This window comes from Uranotaenia lowii, chromosome 1 (assembly GCF_029784155.1).
Source record: "Uranotaenia lowii strain MFRU-FL chromosome 1, ASM2978415v1, whole genome shotgun sequence".
Lineage (NCBI taxonomy): Eukaryota > Metazoa > Arthropoda > Insecta > Diptera > Culicidae > Uranotaenia > Uranotaenia lowii.
The window spans coordinates 7794534-7814649 of NC_073691.1; the positions used below are offsets into that span (position 1 = coordinate 7794534).

Here is a 20116-nt window from a genome sequence, read left to right on the forward strand (position 1 = left end):
AACCAACCGAACCACCATTCAAACTGCAGTATCTCAGAAACCACGCAACGTTTTTAATTGAAATTTTGCAGAGTAATTGTTGAAATATAATGTTAACCAGTCTGAAGTTTTTGAAAAGTTCTATCGATGAGATCAAAAGTCACGCGATGTACAATATTTCAATCAGAAACCTAAAAATGCTATTTCTATAGATTTTTTTCTTCTCTTTATAACTTCTGTCAGGCATTATTTGACTGATTTGTGGATGGAAAATATATTGTTCTCATGAATCGTCCAAAATTCTGAAATTCGCATGTTTAGCTTCATGCCTGAAATATTGTAAATCGCGTTACTTTTGATCTCATCTATAGAACTTTTCCAAAACTTCAAACATAATAACTTTATATTTCAACAATCACTCTGCAAAATTTCAATACAAAGCTTTGAGTAGTTTCTTAGATATTGCAGTTTGAATGGTAAAAGTAAAAAAAGGCCGATTTTCGTAGAATTACTGTATCTCTGGCCAAACAATTTTTAGAAAGCTCAAATTTTGTAATATGATAGAGTGATAGTTGATCTATCTTATGCTGAAAATTTGATCAAAAGATCATCAGAGTAAAAAGTTAGAGAAGTTCAAAGTCAAATAGACAGAGCGCGTGCTTCCAATTTCTATACAATTATGAACAGTACTCTACCTACTAAACCTTTTCCATGGTTACAATTACTGATTGTTTACTCATAATCAACACCATCATTCATCTCATCGATTGCTACGATGAGACGAATCTCAACACTGCACTCTAAAGTACCCTGCCAAACGTCGACTGTTGGGAATGGTCTAAAGTTGACCCCTCGATTTGACCCTGGTTGATAAAGTCGGTAGCTTTTAATGTCCTCACCTTATACCGATAACTACTTCAGTTTTTTATCGCGTCTCTGCTGACGTCTCCAACTGCTTCGCTGTAGCCACACTTGCATGCCTCCTGCCGACAACACACCGTTTGAAATTTTTTTCCTGGTATGTGAGCTGTGGCTCCAGAGAGGCAATACCGCTCATCTTGGTGCACACTTAGTATCAACCCCTGTTGTGTAGTCAGTCTTCCGATCACTTGTTGTCCATTTTTGATTATGGGATCATGCAGAATCTCGTCATTTCAATCAAAATAAGTGAAGCGAATCTTTCTTTATCTACAGGAAACTGTATGTGTTGAAATCAGGTAGTCTACATACGATTCTGTTCTCAGAAAATTTTCCAACCAGTTCCCAGGCTTCCCTTGCGTACTTTTCGCCCATCACTAGGCTGTAATTTGTCCTTCGGCTTCTAGATAGCCAGAGCTTTTGCTGGCCACATGAACCTGTGCAATGGATATTTATTCGTAGCTACGCACTACGGTAACTATGACTAAACTTAGACTGCTATGATCGCAGATAACAGCGCAAACAGATTTGTTGCGTTGATCTATACAATCGGCTATCGCTCATGGATGGATTTGTTTCGTACTCTAGATTCATTTTCGTTAGTTCCAATTAGTTTCGCTTCTGAAGGCGCAGAAGCTCGCAATAAATGTTCCAGATATTCACCTTCATTTAAAAGTTAAAAATATACTGCATCTGCTTCAAGTGCACTATATAATTTCTCTTCTCTTCCAGCGCGAGCAGGAAATCATCGAAAGGCAGCGCATCATAGCTTACTCGCCACTACGCAAGACCAACTCGGATGCATCCTCTACGCTGCCATCGTCGGACAGCAACAGCAATCCGGCTCGAAAATTGCGCCTCTTTAAAACGCGTGCCGAAACCAAGAAGAACCTGAACATCACCAAACTCCCCGAAGCATCCGACGTCAAATATTCGGCCAAAAACGGTCCCCCAACAAACGGTGCGACCAACAACGGTGGTGCGGGAGCCAAAATGCACCTATCCCCGATCGCGAGTGGACTTGGTGGCTACAACAAACCCGGCAGCCGTGGTAAGGATCCCGAGTTCAGCACCGGAACTTTAGACAAGCCCCGATCCAGACTAAACCCAACGTCGTTTTTCCGTCGGGAAAAAACCTTCGACATTGGAATTCTAGAGCGCGAACGAGTCCTGCGTGGCGGCGGATCGAACAATGCTACACAGGTGCCAGAAATCAAACCGACCATGTCGCCACCGATTTCCAGACGAAAATCGATCGTGAAATCCCTGTTGGAGAAAGATCAACAACAGCAAATTCAGCAGCAACAGCAACAACAAGTTCAACAGAGCCGAGTAACTTCGGTGGAACCGAAGTTCAAACCTAAAATACAAGAAGATAAACGGAAGCATTCGCAAATTTCCACTACTGCTCCGATGACCGACTTCCAAAAGGAGTTACATCTCGCTACCAGGAAAAAGTCCGTCGTCGGTGGAAGTAATCCGAATCTTCTTCAACCCCAGCAGAAATCAACTCCGAACCAACGTAAAATATCGGAAACCAAGCAAAGTATCAAGGTGGAAGCTGCTCCTGCTAGCAACTTGATTACATCGGTCGATACACATCAACAGCTGGACAAGGAAAGGGAATTGAGCTCCCTGAGTCCACCACCTCCGCCACCGCCATTGCCAAAAACGAGTTTCTACTTCGGGATGACCTCGTCGACACCACCAGCCCACCCAAATTCGACTGCCCCGAAAGACAACTCCAGAATTTCACCGAATCTGCTTCTAAAGGCAAAGATGATCGAAACACGCGTAGACGATTCCGAGGAAGAGGACAGCTCCGGAGACGATCGCCATCAGCTAGCCATAATGCGCAACGATCATCACGAGCCGATGGAAGATACCGAGATGGACAAAACTCAGCTGGACGTGATCGATCGCTTTGCCGCCAGCCTAATGAATGGGACAAAGTTTGCGAGCGGTTCGGATTCTGCTGCCTCGTCTGAAGTTGATGTGCGACCGTACGGTGTCGAGCTGGACTCCGAGGGGCAGGAAATCTCGCTAAAGCTCAGACCGACGCTGCCTCGGAAACAGTTCGAAATACCACGTTTCAGTCCGGCAGCCGCTTGGAGGTTGCTGACCACCGAAGATGACTTCGGACGGGATGCGACTGAACTGTTCCCTTTCGTCGAAAAGAAGGCAGCAATGATGCGCAGTTTGGAAGTTGTAGACGCCGCCGAGGATCGTATCGAGCGAATTTATCGGGAACCAATACCTGGGTTGCAAGATAACAAAAGCGGAGACAGCGGAATATCCGGGGACGCCGGTCTACCCGAGCTTGGCGAAGCGCAGCTGCTGAATTCCAGCAAGGAACGTGATTCGCCCGAAAGTAGTTCACCGGTTGACGATACGAGTGGCAATAATGCGTGGTCGGCTAACGCCATAAGACTCACACCGTGGACTCCGCAGCAGGACCTGGAAGACGATGATGACACCACCGGAAGTAGCGATAACCGACAGCTCATTGAAGAGAGTCCCCTCAGCAGTGGACCAAACGATTTCTCCAGCAAAGGACACCTGTTCAGCCTGTCCCTGCCACGCGAGAATCATCTTTCGATCTACACCGGCAATGGTAATGGAGAGAAGGTAAGTTATCTTTGTTTGTTACGGTCATTTCTTAAGTTATCTCCCACCTTTCCAAACCAACACAGATCGAGAAGCATATGTTCAACAGTCTCCAGAAGCTGCGTAAATCCGTATCGGATGCATTCACTAGCGATGCGGACATTAGCCCTCTGGAAAGTGGAGACAACTGGTTTCTATCACGACTAGAACCTCCTTCAACAACGATACCCATCAGCAATACGGCTTACGAGAAGCGCCAGCTCAGTCCACCACTTCCGAAAAACCCTCCACCCGATACTCCGACCAGCAACGGCCTCAACAAGGACGAACAATTTGCTATCAATCCCAGCAGCAAGCACGCAGCCATCGGTTATCTGGTCAGTGGCAAGCACATGATGTACCTGCCGAAGGAAGCCACCAAGGTCATCACGACAAGCAACGGCAAAAACGACCAGAACAATAATACCGTGCCAGAAACGACGACAATCTCCACCCCATCCTCGATCACCGCCAGCAAACCTCGGCATTCTGACCATCACCGCAGGGACGACAAGGAAAACATGCAGGACCCCATTCCAGACCTCACGACTTCGACGTTGGGTCCGACAGGCGGCGAAAGTTTTCCGGTGAAAATTTCCCACCGCAAGAACCATCGCTTCACCTTCCAGAGCACGATCCGGCAGATCGAGAAGCGCCGGGTGGCCGAAAAGCTGTCGCGCGAGGCCGAGGTCAAGGAGGCAATGCGGCTGTGCGAGCTGGAAGCGATGCGCCGCGTCGAGGAGGAGTTTCAGAAGAAGCGGGCCCGCGAAAAGGCCTCCATTCGACACCAGCTGCGGCTTTTCTCAATGGAGGAATCCGACCTCCCGCCGTACGATGGTAACAACGACGAGGAGGTAAATGATGCTTATGACTTATGTTTGGTAGTGAGTATAAACCTAGCAAACCTCCCTATCTATTGGGTGGTCCTTCGAACCGGATTCAACAAATTGTAAAGACCTGTTAAAATCTCTTTTTTCATCTTTCCAAGACCGGTGAACCCACGAAGCGGATCGATCCCGAACCGGACATCATACCGCAGGCAGCGCCACCCAAAACTCCCAACGGATTGTACCGAAAGAAAGATTCCACACTGGAGCGTCCATCCTGGAACGGTGGCGCCGCCAATGGACAACATCAGCAAGCTCGGCGTCTCAGCCAGTCCCGTTACCATGGAAGCACCCTGGAGCGTAAGTATTCCAATGGCAGCGGTGGCGGCGGCCAGCAGGATTTCAACAACGGCGGGTGCTATCCGTACCACACTCAACAGCAACAACAACCGGAGGTGGCAGACGATGACGTGGAAAGTAGCCTGGGTTACGTCGACACTCGAACGCCCTACATCTCCCGGATCATACAGGCCAAGAGCAGCAAAAGCTACGGGGCAGTGACAACGGCGGTCAAGAAATAAAAAAAACGCGCTAAGGCAAACGAGCAACGAAAGCGGCCATCTAGTCATCGAAAAGCTTGCGCGACTTCAGCAAATCATTACACAATACGTGGTTTTTAGAGGACAATTTATTTAGGAAACTTAATGCTCAATCTACGAAAACGAAGTACTCGAAGGTTCTGTTCTGATAAGGTTTGAAATGAGTTAAAAACGGAGAGTTGATTTTAGAGAAAGATAACGATAAATATAGGTGAATATGAATTAAAATAATGTTTTCTTTAGCATTCTATAACAATCAATTTTATGTATAAACGCATTATTAGTACGAATGAAATATTTACTATTTTAATATGATAGAAACGGAATAACTCCCGAAGAATCTAAATCTTGATTTTTTTTTCTTTTATCACCTCATCTACTTCACTTCAAACTAACATCACATCTTCCAGGCATGTTATTTAGTGTCTAAGTTCATTAACAAACTGCAATCACGCGAAGCATCACGTCACATCAATGTCATAATGAAAACTGTATTCGAATGTTAAATAAAGTTTCCGTTCTACTTTTTTTAGTCTAGCTTTTGCCCAGCTTAAGTGAGTCCGAAACATCCATATAAGGTAGTTACTGCACGAAAGTCTCAAACACTTTTTGTCATCGGTGATCGGAAGAAACAGGTTGTTAAAATGGATGGCCGCAGGCCTTTTTTCTTTTGCGTCCTTCGCAAAGTCAATTCCGGTTATTAAAAAAGCCTCCCTTCAACGTTGCTATCAAAACAAGCTTAGCTAGATTCAACGTAACCCCAAGACAAGCTTAAAATCTTTCTGAAAACATCTCAAGAATCAGTGAAATAAACCTGGAACATCTCGTGCATCTTCGATACAGCTTAGATTTTTTACCCTAAGAAATAACCAAAGGAATAACCAAAGAAAAAACAAACTGAAACTTTGAGGGCTTGGAAGCACTCCTAAATAAAGTCCGTTTGAGCTTCACAGGTCTGTGTTTTGGGCAGATATAATTGAATATAATTTATATTTATATTTATATGCTACGCCACACTTTTTGCGAATATCAATTGAAAAATGAGGACACCTGACATCTCTGATCAAAGCTCCGAAAAAAAATTACATTGTAATACTTTCATTTCTGTCGCCAGATAGCGCTATTCGTGTCTCCTGTTTTCTCGTTAAGTGGTGTATATCTGTTCAAATATATCTGGTTTTGGGCCAATTTTCAAAATGTATATTGTCAGTTTTCCCACCATAGTGAGTAAGATATGTTCCCAACTAAGACCTTCGTGATACCGTGATCCCACAAAGTTATCTGGCTCTCAATTCAAGATAGCGTGAGCTTCAAACTGTTCAACTTTCTGCCATGTTATTGAAAAACTGGAAGGATTGCCTGTATTGACGTCCATTGACTTGAGACTTGCAAAAAGGTTTTAGGTGGAGTAACACGATCTTCTTTCAATGATGAACCATTTCTTTGAAACATTTGTATAAGTTTCTCAAAACTACAAGAAAATCGTTCATTTTTTTACTTGTTTAATCGGCTTTAAGAATATGGGACCATTTCTCTAGATTATGAATGACACCAACTCATAATTTACAGATTTATTCTTTATAAGAAAACGGGGGCACCTGACCCACAGCCCTAGCGTCAAAGCCTAACTTAAAATCATAGTTCTTTCGTTTTCCAACAAAATACATCCGTTCAAAGTGTACAGTTCATTGAATGGAATTGGTCGATTGCCATGCTTCGTCGCAAGTTCAGCGTACTCGGTCGGATGCTCCGTCTGGCGATGTTTACTGTACGTCGTACCCCGGTAGAACTGTTTTCCACAAAACTCACACTCGAACCGGGGTTTGACCAGATGTTTGATCGAATAATGACACTCCAGATCGGTTTTCAATCTAAACTTATCGTTACATTTATCACAGTTGAATTTCTTTTCCGTCCGGTGCACAGTGCGAAGATGCTTTTTTAGTTTGACTTCATTCGGAAACTTTCTCGAACATATCGTACACTGAATCTGATAGCCGATATAAGTCAATGGCTTCTCGGGGGGTTTATCCTCGGAAATAGTTTTTGGTACGCCAATACAGCTTTTCATATGATTATTGAACCGTTTTTTGTACCTGAAACTAGTCCCACAACCACAATTGAACTTGCTGTTCTGTTGCGTTTCCGGATCCATTTCGTGCTTCTCGGAAATGTGTTGCAATAGATGATCGGCCCGATCGAACGTTGCCTCGCACATCTTGCATTCAAATATGGTCTTATCGATGCCGTCGCACCTGTGAAATTTTACTATCTGTTTGTACCGGAAACGATAGTGACATTTATCACATCGAAACTGCCAGTTGGAGTTCTCGTTGCTTGCCCACGTTTCATCAAACAATCCATACGTCATCGCTTGGTGTAGGGCCAACGCTTCGGTTCGTCCAAACTTTTTACCGCAAATCTGACAAAACTTGCTGTGATCGGTCGGCTTGCGAGACTGCATCTGTTCGTGCCACCGCTTGTGCCAAACTTTTACGCTGCCGCAAACCCGTTTTTGGCAGAACTCGCACAGGAAATCGTTTCGATGCCCTTCTAGATGCTTTACATGACTCTCCTGGTTGAGAGAAATTAATCCACAAATTTCACAAGGAGGCACGTCTGAATTGTGGATCACGTTTTTCTCAGTTTCATTTGACGGACTTGGCAGATTTGCATCTGCTGTACCGAAACCTGAATACAACGGTTTTGGCTTGTCGATGAACGTCACTACGCATCCGTTGATCGTGTACAGATGATTTAAAGGAACCATCCGTCCTTCATGCAACCGGACCAACTCGGCGTATTCTTTTGGGTGCAGTTTGGTTCGATGGGTACTGTATTCGTTGGTACGATAAAACTGCTTCCCACAGAATTCGCATTCAAACCGTGGTTTTTCCACGTGGAACACGATAAAGTGATCTTCTAGGACGTCTTTCCGTTCGAATTGTTTTTCACATTGCTCACACGAGTAGGTTTTATTTTCTGGATGAGCTATCCGCATATGGACGTCTCGGTTGATCTTACCGCTGAATTTCTGACTACAAAGCTGGCACTGTACGGTACGGTTCTTCTTTTTAATCTTTTGTTCGCTCAGCTCGCTTATCTCAATTACCGTACAGCCATCCATCGAGTACAGTTCGTTAACGCGAACCTGATGGTTGCCAATTTTCTTTGCCAGTTCGGCATACTCCTTGGCGTGTTTTCGTTTTCTATGTGCGCAGTAATCCTGTTTCCGATAAAAAGGTTTTCCACAGAACTCACACCCATACCGAGGCCTTTTCACGTGCTGCGTTGCGTAATGATCTTCCAAGCTACTTTTCTGGACGTATTTGTTGCCGCATGCATCACATTCATATTCCGCTGTTCCGGAATCCTTTGCCGACGTATCCGTTTTACCGAACCATTGTGACTCCTTGATGCTTCCCGGTTTAACCGTACATCCATCCATCGAGTAAAGCTCATTTACAGGCACCTGATGACCACCATGCTGTTCAACGAGCTCGGCATAAAGTTTCACATGCTTACACTTGCGGTGAGTGCAATAATCCTGCTTGCGAAAGAAATCTTTCCCGCAAAATTCACACGCATACCGAGGTTTCTTGACATGTTTGGCCGCATAATGATCCTCCAGGGAGGTCTTTTGGTTGTATTTGTTGTTACATTGGTCACAGGCAAATTTTTGCGTTCGGCAACTGTGGTCAGCGAAGAGCTTCCGGCTTTCGAAAACCAAACCACACTGCTCGCAAACGAAACTTGCCTCGCTCGGATGGTCCAACGTTGGTATGCTTTGGTCTATAGATTTGTCGATACTACTCCGGGCAAAGTTGACCTTCTTTTGCTGGTCAGGACTGACAGTTCTGGATTCAACTTTTTCTAATTCCAGAGCACCCGAATTACTGCTAATTTGTTCAATTCCAGCAATGCGTTTGGGACCCGGCCTATCATGACCATCGAGAGCATGACATTCGGTCATGTGCATAGTGAGCTCATCCGTTTGATCAAAAGCCATGTAGCACAGCTTGCAGGCAAACACGGATTCGTACTCTTCCTTAATTTGGGTTAGGGCACGGTTTTCCGACGAATCGATACCGGTGGCTTGCGAGTAGTCCGAATGTGGTTCACATTTGATGGTAATCATCTCCGGTGCCCCATCAACCGGCAGCGTGCTACAAAAGAAGCCAAACTTTGGATTACAGGTGATAATAATTTTTTTTTTAATTTATTTATAGTTTATTAAAGGCCTTTTACTTTTACAAGTTTTTTTGTGCCGAGTGTATTAATTTCACTAGGTTAGTGGGAAGGAGAGCCGTAATATTCGCATCGAGTCAACAGTTAGAAATATTTTAACAAGGTAGAGGAGGGGGTTATAGGGGGTATCCTTCGATAACAGTATTCCATTAGGGTTCGATGGTGGCCTCCTGTAGCTGTGGTTTCGATAGCTACGGTATCCATCCTTCTGGCCATCCGTCTTCACGTTTGTGTCGAACCCGTTGGATGATGGTAAAATAAATTTTAAAACTTCCCATAAGAGCTTATGAAGTCTAGGCCTGGGGTTTATGAATTTCTTAACCTGGATTTAAAGTTAATTGTAACTGATAGGCTAAGTATTAGTAAATAAATCACAAATTGGATCTTAGTAAAGCCTGGGACATGTTCTGAAATGGTATCTTCACTTTTCTTTTTGTTATTAAGTGCATGTGAATGGTCATTACAAAGCTTGACATTACACATTCAAATAAAAAAAGGGGATCGTAAATTAACAAACATTTAAGTTTTTTCCATTAAATTTCCACAAAAAATTGAACTTTTGAAAATAATTTATAATTGAAATAAATGTCCTTTGTATGCTATGCGAGCATTACAAATATGGGCCAAATCAAAACATTGCAGTACGATCATCAGTGAAAGTGCCCTTTTCAAAAGAAGTTTCTGCCAATAGAAAAACATAATTACCTGTTATAGACGATTCTCGACATTTGAGCAGAATTTCCCAATAATCACAAGTTCTAGAATCTTTCAACTCATCTTCAAATTACAATTATCTGAATTTTAAAGTTATCAATTTTATCGCAGCGATATCGATGACCTTTTTCGGGTTTGTTTAATGCTACACTCTAAAACGAAATCCAAAACTTTTCTCAATAATCAGTGGTGCCAGTGTGAACAAAAATCATCACATTCCCAAGTAGGGGTGCTCAACAAGAACAGAATAAATTAATCAAAATTCATATTTGCTTAAATAAAACTGAACATTACTCATACGCATGTAGAACATTAAAACTTTAAAAAAATACTGAGTTGAAAATCGCAATACATATTAGCTTGAAACAACTAAGGCGAAGGAAGTTTAAATTCCTGTATTACACTTTTTGGGGAAAAAATGGATCCGAACTTAAATATGAGTTTCTTTCGTCGAACGCTTTGCTCGAAAATAGGATTCCATCAGCGAACAGTGTTGTTTTCGAATGTCGTAAACAAAGAAAAGGATTCAAAAATATTCGAGATCAGTGGCTGGAAACAGCAAATTTTACAGCTTTTTTCGCATATCTGCTTCCTGTTCGGCAACAAAGAAGTTGGTATTGATGGTGTAAATATCTTGCCCATGTTTTTCTATGCTCACGTCAAACAAATTAACGAATACAGCGCAGCAGCGAAAAAACAAACAATCATTGAACGAATCAGGCGAGAATTGCATGGTCAGCTAATAGATGCAGATGTTTGCACAGTGATAGTGTTATTCACTCTCGGGAAGAGTTGAATCATCACAAACGGAACGAATCCAAATCCACTTTTCGAAAGATAAGCTTGGTTCACATATCTTGAACGCATCGACATATAATGGACAAAGATTGAATCTTTCTGTAGCAAATCTGACGCAATTTTGTTATTTCACTGCTTTGATTTGCTACCCCAAGGTTAGAAAGGAAAACCTTTTCCGCGCAATGGCTACAATCGATAGAACAGGAACAAGGACAAAGGTAAGACGATACTAAACTGATTTGCACGAGTAAGTGCGCATTTAAATGGCTTCTACATTATGTATTTTCATTTCCGACAGAAAAAATCCAAATCGAAATCATTGATTTTACCAGATGTGCCCACCGACGAGCTTGTTGAGATAGAAGATGGTTTCGTAGAACCGTTGTCATCGGTGGATATAGATTTCCCCAGCACCTCAGCGTCCGAAGAAGCACCAAACGTCGGTATTTCGAATCTCGGCGAAGACTTGAATCAACCAGAAAAAAATCAGGTCATTTCTGTTGATCTTAATAATTTAAAGCATACATCCGATATTGTCATCCCCGAGGAAGTTTTGGTTGACGAGGAGGAAAAATCTGTGGAGGCCGTGGCACCTTCGGCTCCTCTTTTCGACGAACCGCCGAAAGTTTCTCCGATACGTGTTTCACCAGCTAAAATTTGTTTTAATTTGCCCGAACAATCAATTTATCCAAATTTAGAAAATTTGAAACTAACCGAACCGACTCTCGATGGAGGTACTAAGATCGATCTGGAAAAACCGAAACCATTCACTCGGGAACAGTTGACTCAGTTTTATCGGGTGGACGATGAATTACGGCTTGCACATGCATTCGAGCAAGAGTTCATCGCTCGTGAACTGGATAGCAGCGGACACTCGCACAACCATCCGCTGTACCAGTTGCTGCAACGATATGCCAAGGCGCGTGCTCAGCACAATCTCGCGATGCTGGAATACGAAGCCATGCGGCGAAAAACCAAAACCTTGGCCAGTGAACTGTGGACCATGCAGGAACAAACCTACATCGGTCAAGGCACCTGTGCGGACCAGAAATTGGTGCAGTCCAGTTACAGATCTAGGTAAGTTGTACTTAAAGTATCTTATGGATTAGATTGCCAACAGAACGAGCCTGGGTTCAAATGATTACTTTCGTTTTTTTTTTGCAGCGTTGCCATCCTACAGGAGACCACTCTGTCTGAGTTCACAAATTCACTGAATCTCTTGATGAAGCAAACATGTTTCCAGTGCAGTCAGTATGCATACGAGGTTGACCTCACCAGAATCAAGATAGAACAACGCATCTACGAAACACTCAATATACACCCTCACTTTACCAACCTGTTCCCCAATGCACCAGTCACGCTCAACCCATCATTCGATCCGGCCGAACTCGGCGCAGCGATCGCAGAGCTACGCCTCAGTGTATCGATACTGTTTGACTTTCTCCGCAAAGGGATCACTGATAAACGGTTTCTCAAAGATGTCAAGTCTTGGACGAAGCAGCTTGTTGCCACACAACTGAGAATTGCTACCGTGCACGATCACCTTTTCATTTTGTTCCATATACTGAGATGTCCGAACGGGATAGCAAACTGGGCCATCCCGCTCCTTCAGCTACCCATCCAGGAGAACATGTCCTGGGGATGTTCAGAGTTTCAACACATTATGGTGGTGATGGCATTTATTCTACTGCCGATCGCAAAACGTAATGAATTTCTGGAGAAGCTTAAAGTGGACATGAATCGTTCGATCGATGTAGTCCAGGAAGAAATGTGGGCCATAGTGGATAGCGATGGAGAAGATTGCTCGAGTTCAGACACGATTTCCGAACTCAAAGAAGATGACCTGGTGGCATTAATCAACCAGGTCCCGTTTGCAAATGTGTTTCAGACTATCGCTCAAGTGGAGTTTCGTTTAGATGGTAATCTACAATTGAAAAGTGAAACTATCAACTCGAGCTGTCTACTAAGAACAATCGCATTCGGAAACGTATTTGTCGAACTGCTAGGAAAAGGTTTGATTACCTATCAAGCAGATCGGTATCGACAGTTTGCTAAAAGGTTGGCTCGGTTGATCAAACATACCGTATTCTACATAAGTGACCTTCAACGGCTGTACCTAGATCGTAAACAAGAAACCCTGACCTATGTGGATCCAGCCCAGAAAGCTCGTGTAGCCATGGAACTTGATCTGTTTGTGATTCGAGCTTCACAGTTCATTTATCAATCCAGGAAGATTGGTACGTGGCAATTTTTAACGGGCCTTCCATTCGAGATGCTCAGTATTGAAGCTATCTGGAAGTTGTACTATTGTCTTCATTTGGACGAATTTAGTGATCACTTAATAGCGGAAACAAATCGTGATTTTCACCTACTCTGCATTGGTGAGGAAAGTCGGAAAAAATTTAGAAACGGCTTACTAGAAATGCCTTCGGAAGATTTGTACTATTTGTTGCAGGTTTTTTCCAACATGGCACTGTCAAGAGAATCGATAGATATGCAGTTTATTGAAACTGTCGTCCTGGATTTGTTTGACGTAAGTTTTGAATTTAAACCCGGCAAAAGAAAAAATAACCCCTTGCGTATTTCCAGATTGGTTACCTCAACGAATATACCAAAGACTTTTGCTACAAAACCGTGAAAGATTTGCTCTACAATATTGTGAGCAAATATCCGCCGTTGATTTCAAACATACTTAAAACGCTAAAGCAGGAAGTAGCTTCCGCAGATCATTCGACAATGTACATCTTCAAATCGTTACCACTGGACAGGTGGCATCCCACGTGGGATGATTTCGAACTTCTTGCTAACTGGATCATGAATCACAGTTTCGACGCACTTCCCAATTCAACGGCCAGAGTGATCTTAATTCATCTGAATTATAACTTTAACGAGTAAGAATCTTTATTTTTATTCTAGTAAAAACTGAATTATATCTTGACCTCAATGCAACATTTACAGGAATAATGAACTCTTTCTCACGCACGATATTCATGTCCGGATAGCCTGTCTTGTGATGGAAGTTTACAACAAACATGTTCCGGAAACATTGGGAACCTCGCAGGGAATCGCTGCATCTGTCGGTAGTCTCGTCAAAAACAAAACTACTCGGGAACAATTTCTTACGTGGTGCTGGAATATGGTAGGATTATTGCGGCTTCATTCAATGGATCAAAGCTCTTTCATAATCACCGAAATGATGAAAAATCCAGCGCTTATTTTAAGACATATTCTTGAATTGGAACGGGCTCAACAGATCTACCAAGGTGTGACAGAGAACCGGCCTTTGGCTGTATATTTAGCTATATTGATCAGCACTTGGGGTCATTCGGTACCGCAGATCTGTCACAAAGGAATGGACCAAATTCGGCTGTTGCTGAACGATCATCGATACTCGGTTGTGATTCGATGTTTGCAACTCATAACGCCGCTATTTCTGGAATGTCCCGACAGCCTCAGTCGATGTGATGCATTCAAAGCCATTTTGCAGACATTGATCGCCTCCGATCGGAACTACGCTCGCGTGACGAAGGATCAATTCCCCTTGGAATCGACTACTCCTGTGACAGAAATGATCAGGTGTATGATCATGTCGCAAATTACCAACTATGTACGGTATGGTTTGAGTTCTCCGACGCTGTTAATCAACGTTTGGTTGCTCTGTTTGACTGAGTTACCCAATTGGACAAAAGACGGGGCCGTTCTGGCTATACTGGATGCCATGTTTGGAGTCGCCTATCAGTTTCCAGATGCATGGCATTCGCTGAAGGAGTTTTTTCGACCGTACTACACAGTAAGGATAATTTTTCTTGTTTATTATTTTATAAAAACAAAATGTCCAAGTATAATTTAAAAATCTTTTTTTCAGCGTTTCGACGAGATCAAATCCAACAAATCATCGGGATTGTTCAACCGATTTATTGCTGCAACCCAGTACGATATGTTTACAACGCCATCCCCAAACACAGCTTTTCTCTCGATATTTACCTTGGAGCTGGAGTTCGAAATTGTTGAAATTCAAACACGCATCTGGCACGAAATTCTGCGAACTTTGGGTCTGAACAACTCAACCCGGGCGTCGCTCGACTCGGCCATCAAGAAATCGACCTCCATCCTCGGATATCCCTCGTTTCCAACTAACTGTTTGGCTTTATATAAATTGGCGAACCTAGTCAGTAGCTGTTCCATTAAAAACTACATGTATCCCATCGTATGTCAACTGTTTTTTACGGTGTACCTTTCGCGCATACCACTTGGCCAGGACGAAGAGCGGTTCGTTACCGTGTACGGAATTTCTGATCGCTTCTACGAACAAGACGTTCCCCTGATGAAACGCATTAAAAAGCAACTTTACGAAGCGGAATGCTACTACAATGCTGCCTCAATAAGTGAGAACGATGAACGCCAACTTTCGTACTACAACCATTGCGTGCGACTATTTAAAACCTTGCAACTTTGGTTGGAAGATACCCAACTCAATCGAATGTCCTCAACTACAATAGACCTGCCGCCACAATTCGATTGCCATCGACTTGCAGGTGTTTTTCGTGGAAATCGAGATCACTGGATTGAATACGTCGATCTTCGTGGAATTCGTAGCGATCACCGTGATCACGCTAATAGTTGGTTGAAATTATGTTTCAGGTACAAGATTACCAATGTACCGACGTTAAGTTCACCAACCAGAGTGATAAACTCCAGCCAAACTATTCAGGATATGAGCGATCCCAAACAGTCTATTCTCAAAAGGTTAGACGCTGCCTATGATAATCCTGTACCGCCACCGGCTGTTTTCAAGCCTTGCCCGCACATAAATCAAATCGAATTTACCCGAAAATCTTCCAGCTCTTGGATTTCAGTTCTTAAGTCAGATTTTTCGGTTCTTGATAGCTACGCGAAGAAAGAATTCAATGTAATGTACAACGAGCATTTGCTGCTGGACACCAGGTATATCGAGCTGATAAGAAAGCTCTATGTCAACGATGAAAAGTGCATATACAGAGATGTAACCTGCTCGGCTTCCTGCACTAGAGGAAAGAAAATCACCATCAAATACAAGTCAGCGCGGTTGGACAAAAACGTTAGCGGTTTGCTGGCTGACAATCGAGCATCGCACGAAAGCGTTATGCTCCGAGAAATGAAAATACCCGAACGCGTAATAATGGCCGCAGTTAAAGTTGATGCGTTTGTTCGACAACTGGTCGAGAGATATCGCGAGTATAAACTAAGTGGCGATACGAACGCCAGCGAAAAGTTGAACAAAATCGGCATTTCGCTGTTCTACGAGTTCGTCAACAAAATGAACGATTATAATCAGCTGTGTCCGCTAACGAAGGAAGCTTGCTCGCAAGGAATCAGCAATTTAGGGGTTTGTATAATTTGTTTGTTTTGTGTTTTATGATATTGTACTGAGCGCGTTTTGCATTCGACAGTTTATCATGCAGGAGAACATGAACGAGGAAGGAATCAATTTGCTGAATATTGCCCTTAAACGAAACGATCTAGTCAACCTTATTACGGAGCTGCTGGTACCGGTGAAATGCAACCCTCAGCATTACCTGCGGTTGTACAACTTTATCATCGAATCGCATATCAAGAAATGTGACACTCACGTGCTGTTTGTGCTGTTATCCAAGTTTGATACCGTCGGTTGGATGAATTGCTACCGACCGAAGCTGAATGATGTCAATCAGCTGGCCGGTATGATCATGCAAGGCTTGGAAGGCTGGAATCAACAGAATGCCGTCATGATCCAAGATGTAAGTGACCTGGACACGATCCTGATAGGGTTGAACTTTTAAAACAAATTTCGACTTTTTTTACAGTTACTACAACGCCATCTAATGCACCTATTCGAATACGATTTTCCTGAACACTATGGCGATATTTTACAAATGAGTCTCACCGCCTGCTCGAAGAAAAAAATCAAACCCGTTATCGTGCTAGAGCTGATCAACTCTATGCGACGAAGAGTGGGGTGCCAACCGCTGGGCCTAGGGCTGGGATTGGTTGCAATCAAAGAAGAGTTCCGGAGCTTTGCCACCAAACAGACTATTCTCTCGTACAAAGATATCATAGACACCACGGTGCTTCTGACCCAACACTTCCAACAGGAACGACTTTCTCACGGATTACACGGACTGTACCCGAAACACAGCGAATACTGCGAAGTATTGTCGCTTCTTTTGGGAACAATGGGTCATGCAGCCGTAGTAGCTGCGGTACATACTTATCCTGGGGTATTGGCCGACGACCGTAAGTATCTCTTTTTCTTGTATTTATATTTCCTTTCCAAATTACCTACATTTAACGCTTTCAGTAATCAATTGGCTGTGGCCAGCAATGTGTGACATGTTTTCACCCTGGTTGATTCCGTACTATCCTCAGAACATGAAAGGACAACAGCAGGTTGCAAACTGGATTCAACAAGTGGCCGGCGATAGCTCGATTCTGTCACCCTGGAGCGAATTACACGCTGACACTGCCTTCCGGATGGTCAAAGTTTTCGAGCACTGTCTGCAGTATGTGCTGGACATGTTTCCCTCGAGTAGTGCGATTCTCGGTCACGTTTTCTACTGGTACGAGACAAACTTTGCCAACCCTTCGCTCCCCCGATACGTAGCCGTGCCTATTCACACTAACCTGATGAATCTACCGTGGGATCGCTTTAGACCTGCACCGGTTCATATCCAATGTTTCAGCCGCATTTTACAGCAATTCCTTCCAGAGGGACATCTTTTTACAGGTCATATCTTTATACGTATATCATGGACGCCCTGGTTGCAGCAGAACATTCAACTGTGGGATTACCAACTTCGCTACCAGATGTTATCGGCCCTTTTGATGATTTTCACCAAAATCTCTTACGAACCAAATGCAAGAGAAGGTCTTCGAATTGTTACACTGCTACAGGAAGCTTGCAACTATCCCTGGCACCTTCTTGAATATCAGGGTGTTGAGGCAGTCCTGGACTGGTTCGTTCTTTCTGCGGAACCTTCAGTGGTTCTGAAAATGCCATCGGAAGGCGAAGCGGTGGACAGTGCCGTGTTGGATTTGCTACAGGTAGCGACGTCAATGAAATTCAACGTCGGCAATCCAATTGAATCGACGGCTCTGCAGTCGCAAATCCAAACTAAACGCATCCTCTACGTCCGCACGACTGTGCGCCTTTTGAACTCGTGCGGTGCCAAGTATCAGAAGTTGCTGGGAACAAAACAGGGAATGCAGGCATTCCATAACGCTGTGCTTGGGCTATTGAATACAATCGAAACGGTTCTGTTGCAAATCCGCACCACCAAGGATCGTGAATTCGAAGCGAAAAATTTGCTGGCAGAAGTTATCGTTTCGCTACAATCGCAAGGAGAGAACACGTGCAGGTATGGTTTGTTTGTTGATTTTTTAAGCCTAAAAAAATTATTTTTGGAAATGTTCCTTTTATTTTAGATTATTTGTAGAAGCCATCATACTGTGGGCCGAAAACTGTCGCACTGCCGATAGCTTGATAATACCGTCGATCCTGGACGCTACAAGTTTGTGCAAAAGTTTCACGTTGAACCAGTATCTTCTGCTGGAGGCACTCTCTAGCCATTACTTTGGCAAAACTATGCGCGATCGGACAATGGATGATGGGCTCCCTGTACTCGAAGCCTCCTGGTTCCGTTTGTTGAATAGAATTGGTTCCCGTGTAATTAAATCGTTTGACGAAGAAAGATTGTTGAAAACCAAATGCTTCCTAGTGATTCATCTGGTAACGCTGCAAAAATTGTATGACGCAGCCGACAGCGGAGAAAAGATCTTGACAATACAAAGGTTGTTTCGAATGATCGAGAATTTGAAAGTCAGGTGATTTTTCGGACTATCTATTATTTTACTAAGGTTAACTCACGGTCGTTCTTTCTCTCGATTGCAGCGAAACAGAGGAAACTAAGCTTATTCTGTTGTGGGGATTGATGACGATTGTAGGGATAGAAATCATGAAGACATCATCTAACGTTGAAAATCATCTCCTGACGTTAGCTCGCTATCTGCAGAGCCTTTCGAGAGATTCCGAAGGCTGGGGTGAAGGTTTGCTCGGTGCCATGGGAATACGGAAGGACGGCATCAGTAACAGACGGAAAATCTTGGCCAAGTGTTTGTCTTGTACAATTTTTCTTCTGTTTGGAGAAACGGTGGAAGCTACGGAAGGACCACTTTCAATCGACACCAACACCCGGTGCCAGGAATATGTACAAGCGATGGCAGATCTCAAGCAGACACAGATAAACAAAAAGTACACGGATCTACACATCAAAATTCGTGCCGCCATAAATTTGATCGATAATACCGCCATGGTGACACACGTTGTAGAAAACGTGTGCAAGATATTGAGACTGTTTTGCGATGACCACTTTTTCCAGTCGGTGGAGGAAGTTTGGAAAGCATAAAACTAGTGTATAAGAATTTAGTTGAACGACGAAGTAAGTTGCTTCTAAAACAGTGATAATTTGCAAAAAAAAGGAATTTCTCTATGTTTACAAAAATGCGTTAATACTTTGTTTAATAATTGAAATGTATCCGGAAGGTTTATTGCAATATACAATCTTATAAACGGCTTACTGATCTAGCAGAGAAAATCAAACTTTATCTGTTAATCTATTCGAACTCTCAATCGACAAGACTTAAAAACTTATTTCTATTTTCTTTACTCACTTCTTCTAAGTCACATTCAAGCGTATACCTGAAGCTTTCCAAAAATCTGGGGGTAACACAGTCGATCTTAACATTCTTTTTCAACTCCCTACTCAGTGAAGTAACACCCTTACCCTCAATTCCGCATGGAACAATGTGCTCGAACCAACCCAAATCCGTATTGCAGTTTAAAGCCAGCCCATGCGTTGTTACATACCTGCTAGCGTGGATTCCGATGGCACAAATCTTTCTATCCTGTACCCAAACGCCCGTGTCCTGGGTTGTAGCTGCCTGGATTCCGTAGCGTCGACACAGCTCGATGACAGTCTTCTCGATGTGACAAACGTACCAGCGAACGCTGGGTTGAAAATTTTTAAGATTCATCACCGGGTATGCAACCAACTGTCCTGGGCCGTGGAACGTTATCAATCCACCTCGATTCGTTCTATAGAATTCGGCACCCAAAGCCTTCAGACGCTGTTCTTCCTCCGGGTCGTAAGTTTTGGTACGAATACCCACGGTATAGACTGGGTCATGTTCAGTCAAAATGAGAACGTTGGCCACCGACCCATTGTGGACCATTTCAGATACGGATTTCTGGAGCTTCAACGCTTTTTGGTAGTTTAGTTTTCCGGTTCTCAGAATATGCACCAGACGACTCATTTCTATGTTATAAATGGTTCTTCTCCAAACTTAACTGGTAATCTAAGGTGAAAATAAATT

General features: G+C 43.3%; 3 protein-coding genes across 3 annotated transcripts in view; 1 reads left to right on the plus strand and 2 right to left on the minus strand.

Moving 5' to 3' along the window:
- Positions 1 to 19362, plus strand: part of LOC129747699 (ectopic P granules protein 5 homolog) — a 176372-nt gene extending 157010 nt beyond the window's left edge. The window contains 13 exon segments of the mRNA XM_055742021.1: positions 1630 to 3525; positions 3591 to 4397; positions 4532 to 4939; positions 10702 to 10947; positions 11028 to 11806; positions 11894 to 13262; positions 13319 to 13620; positions 13688 to 14519; positions 14595 to 16094; positions 16159 to 16981; positions 17046 to 18102; positions 18170 to 18568; positions 18636 to 19362. Of these exon segments, the coding sequence (XP_055597996.1) occupies positions 1630 to 3525; positions 3591 to 4397; positions 4532 to 4939; positions 10702 to 10947; positions 11028 to 11806; positions 11894 to 13262; positions 13319 to 13620; positions 13688 to 14519; positions 14595 to 16094; positions 16159 to 16981; positions 17046 to 18102; positions 18170 to 18568; positions 18636 to 19149 (10932 nt within the window). The 3' untranslated portion in view covers positions 19150 to 19362.
- LOC129738658 (zinc finger protein 845-like) lies at positions 6526 to 10185 on the minus strand. Its single transcript, XM_055729906.1, has 2 exons — positions 9923 to 10185; positions 6526 to 9135 (listed from the first exon to the last, which is right to left on the minus strand). Exons 1-2 carry the CDS (start codon positions 9943 to 9945, stop codon positions 6594 to 6596), a joined length of 2565 nt encoding a protein of 854 aa, XP_055585881.1. The 5' UTR covers positions 9946 to 10185; the 3' UTR covers positions 6526 to 6593.
- LOC129738660 (putative lipoyltransferase 2, mitochondrial) lies at positions 19263 to 20056 on the minus strand. Its single transcript, XM_055729908.1, has one exon. The coding sequence runs from the start codon at positions 20054 to 20056 to the stop codon at positions 19370 to 19372; it is 687 nt and encodes a 228-aa protein (XP_055585883.1). The 3' UTR covers positions 19263 to 19369.
- Positions 20057 to 20116: the final 60 nt, after the last annotated feature.

What these genes read in the sequence shown, in the direction of transcription:
- LOC129738658 (XM_055729906.1), bottom strand. Translation starts at nt 9,945, where the DNA reads ATGTCGAGAATCGTCTATAACAG. An exon ending in TCGAGAATCGTCTATAACAG is followed by an intron (nt 9,136 to 9,922) that starts GTAATTATGTTT and finishes CTTCTTTTGTAG; the next exon opens with CACGCTGCCGGTTGATGGGG.
- LOC129738660 (XM_055729908.1), bottom strand. Translation starts at nt 20,056, where the DNA reads ATGAGTCGTCTGGTGCATATTCTGAGAACCGGAAAACTAAACTACCAA.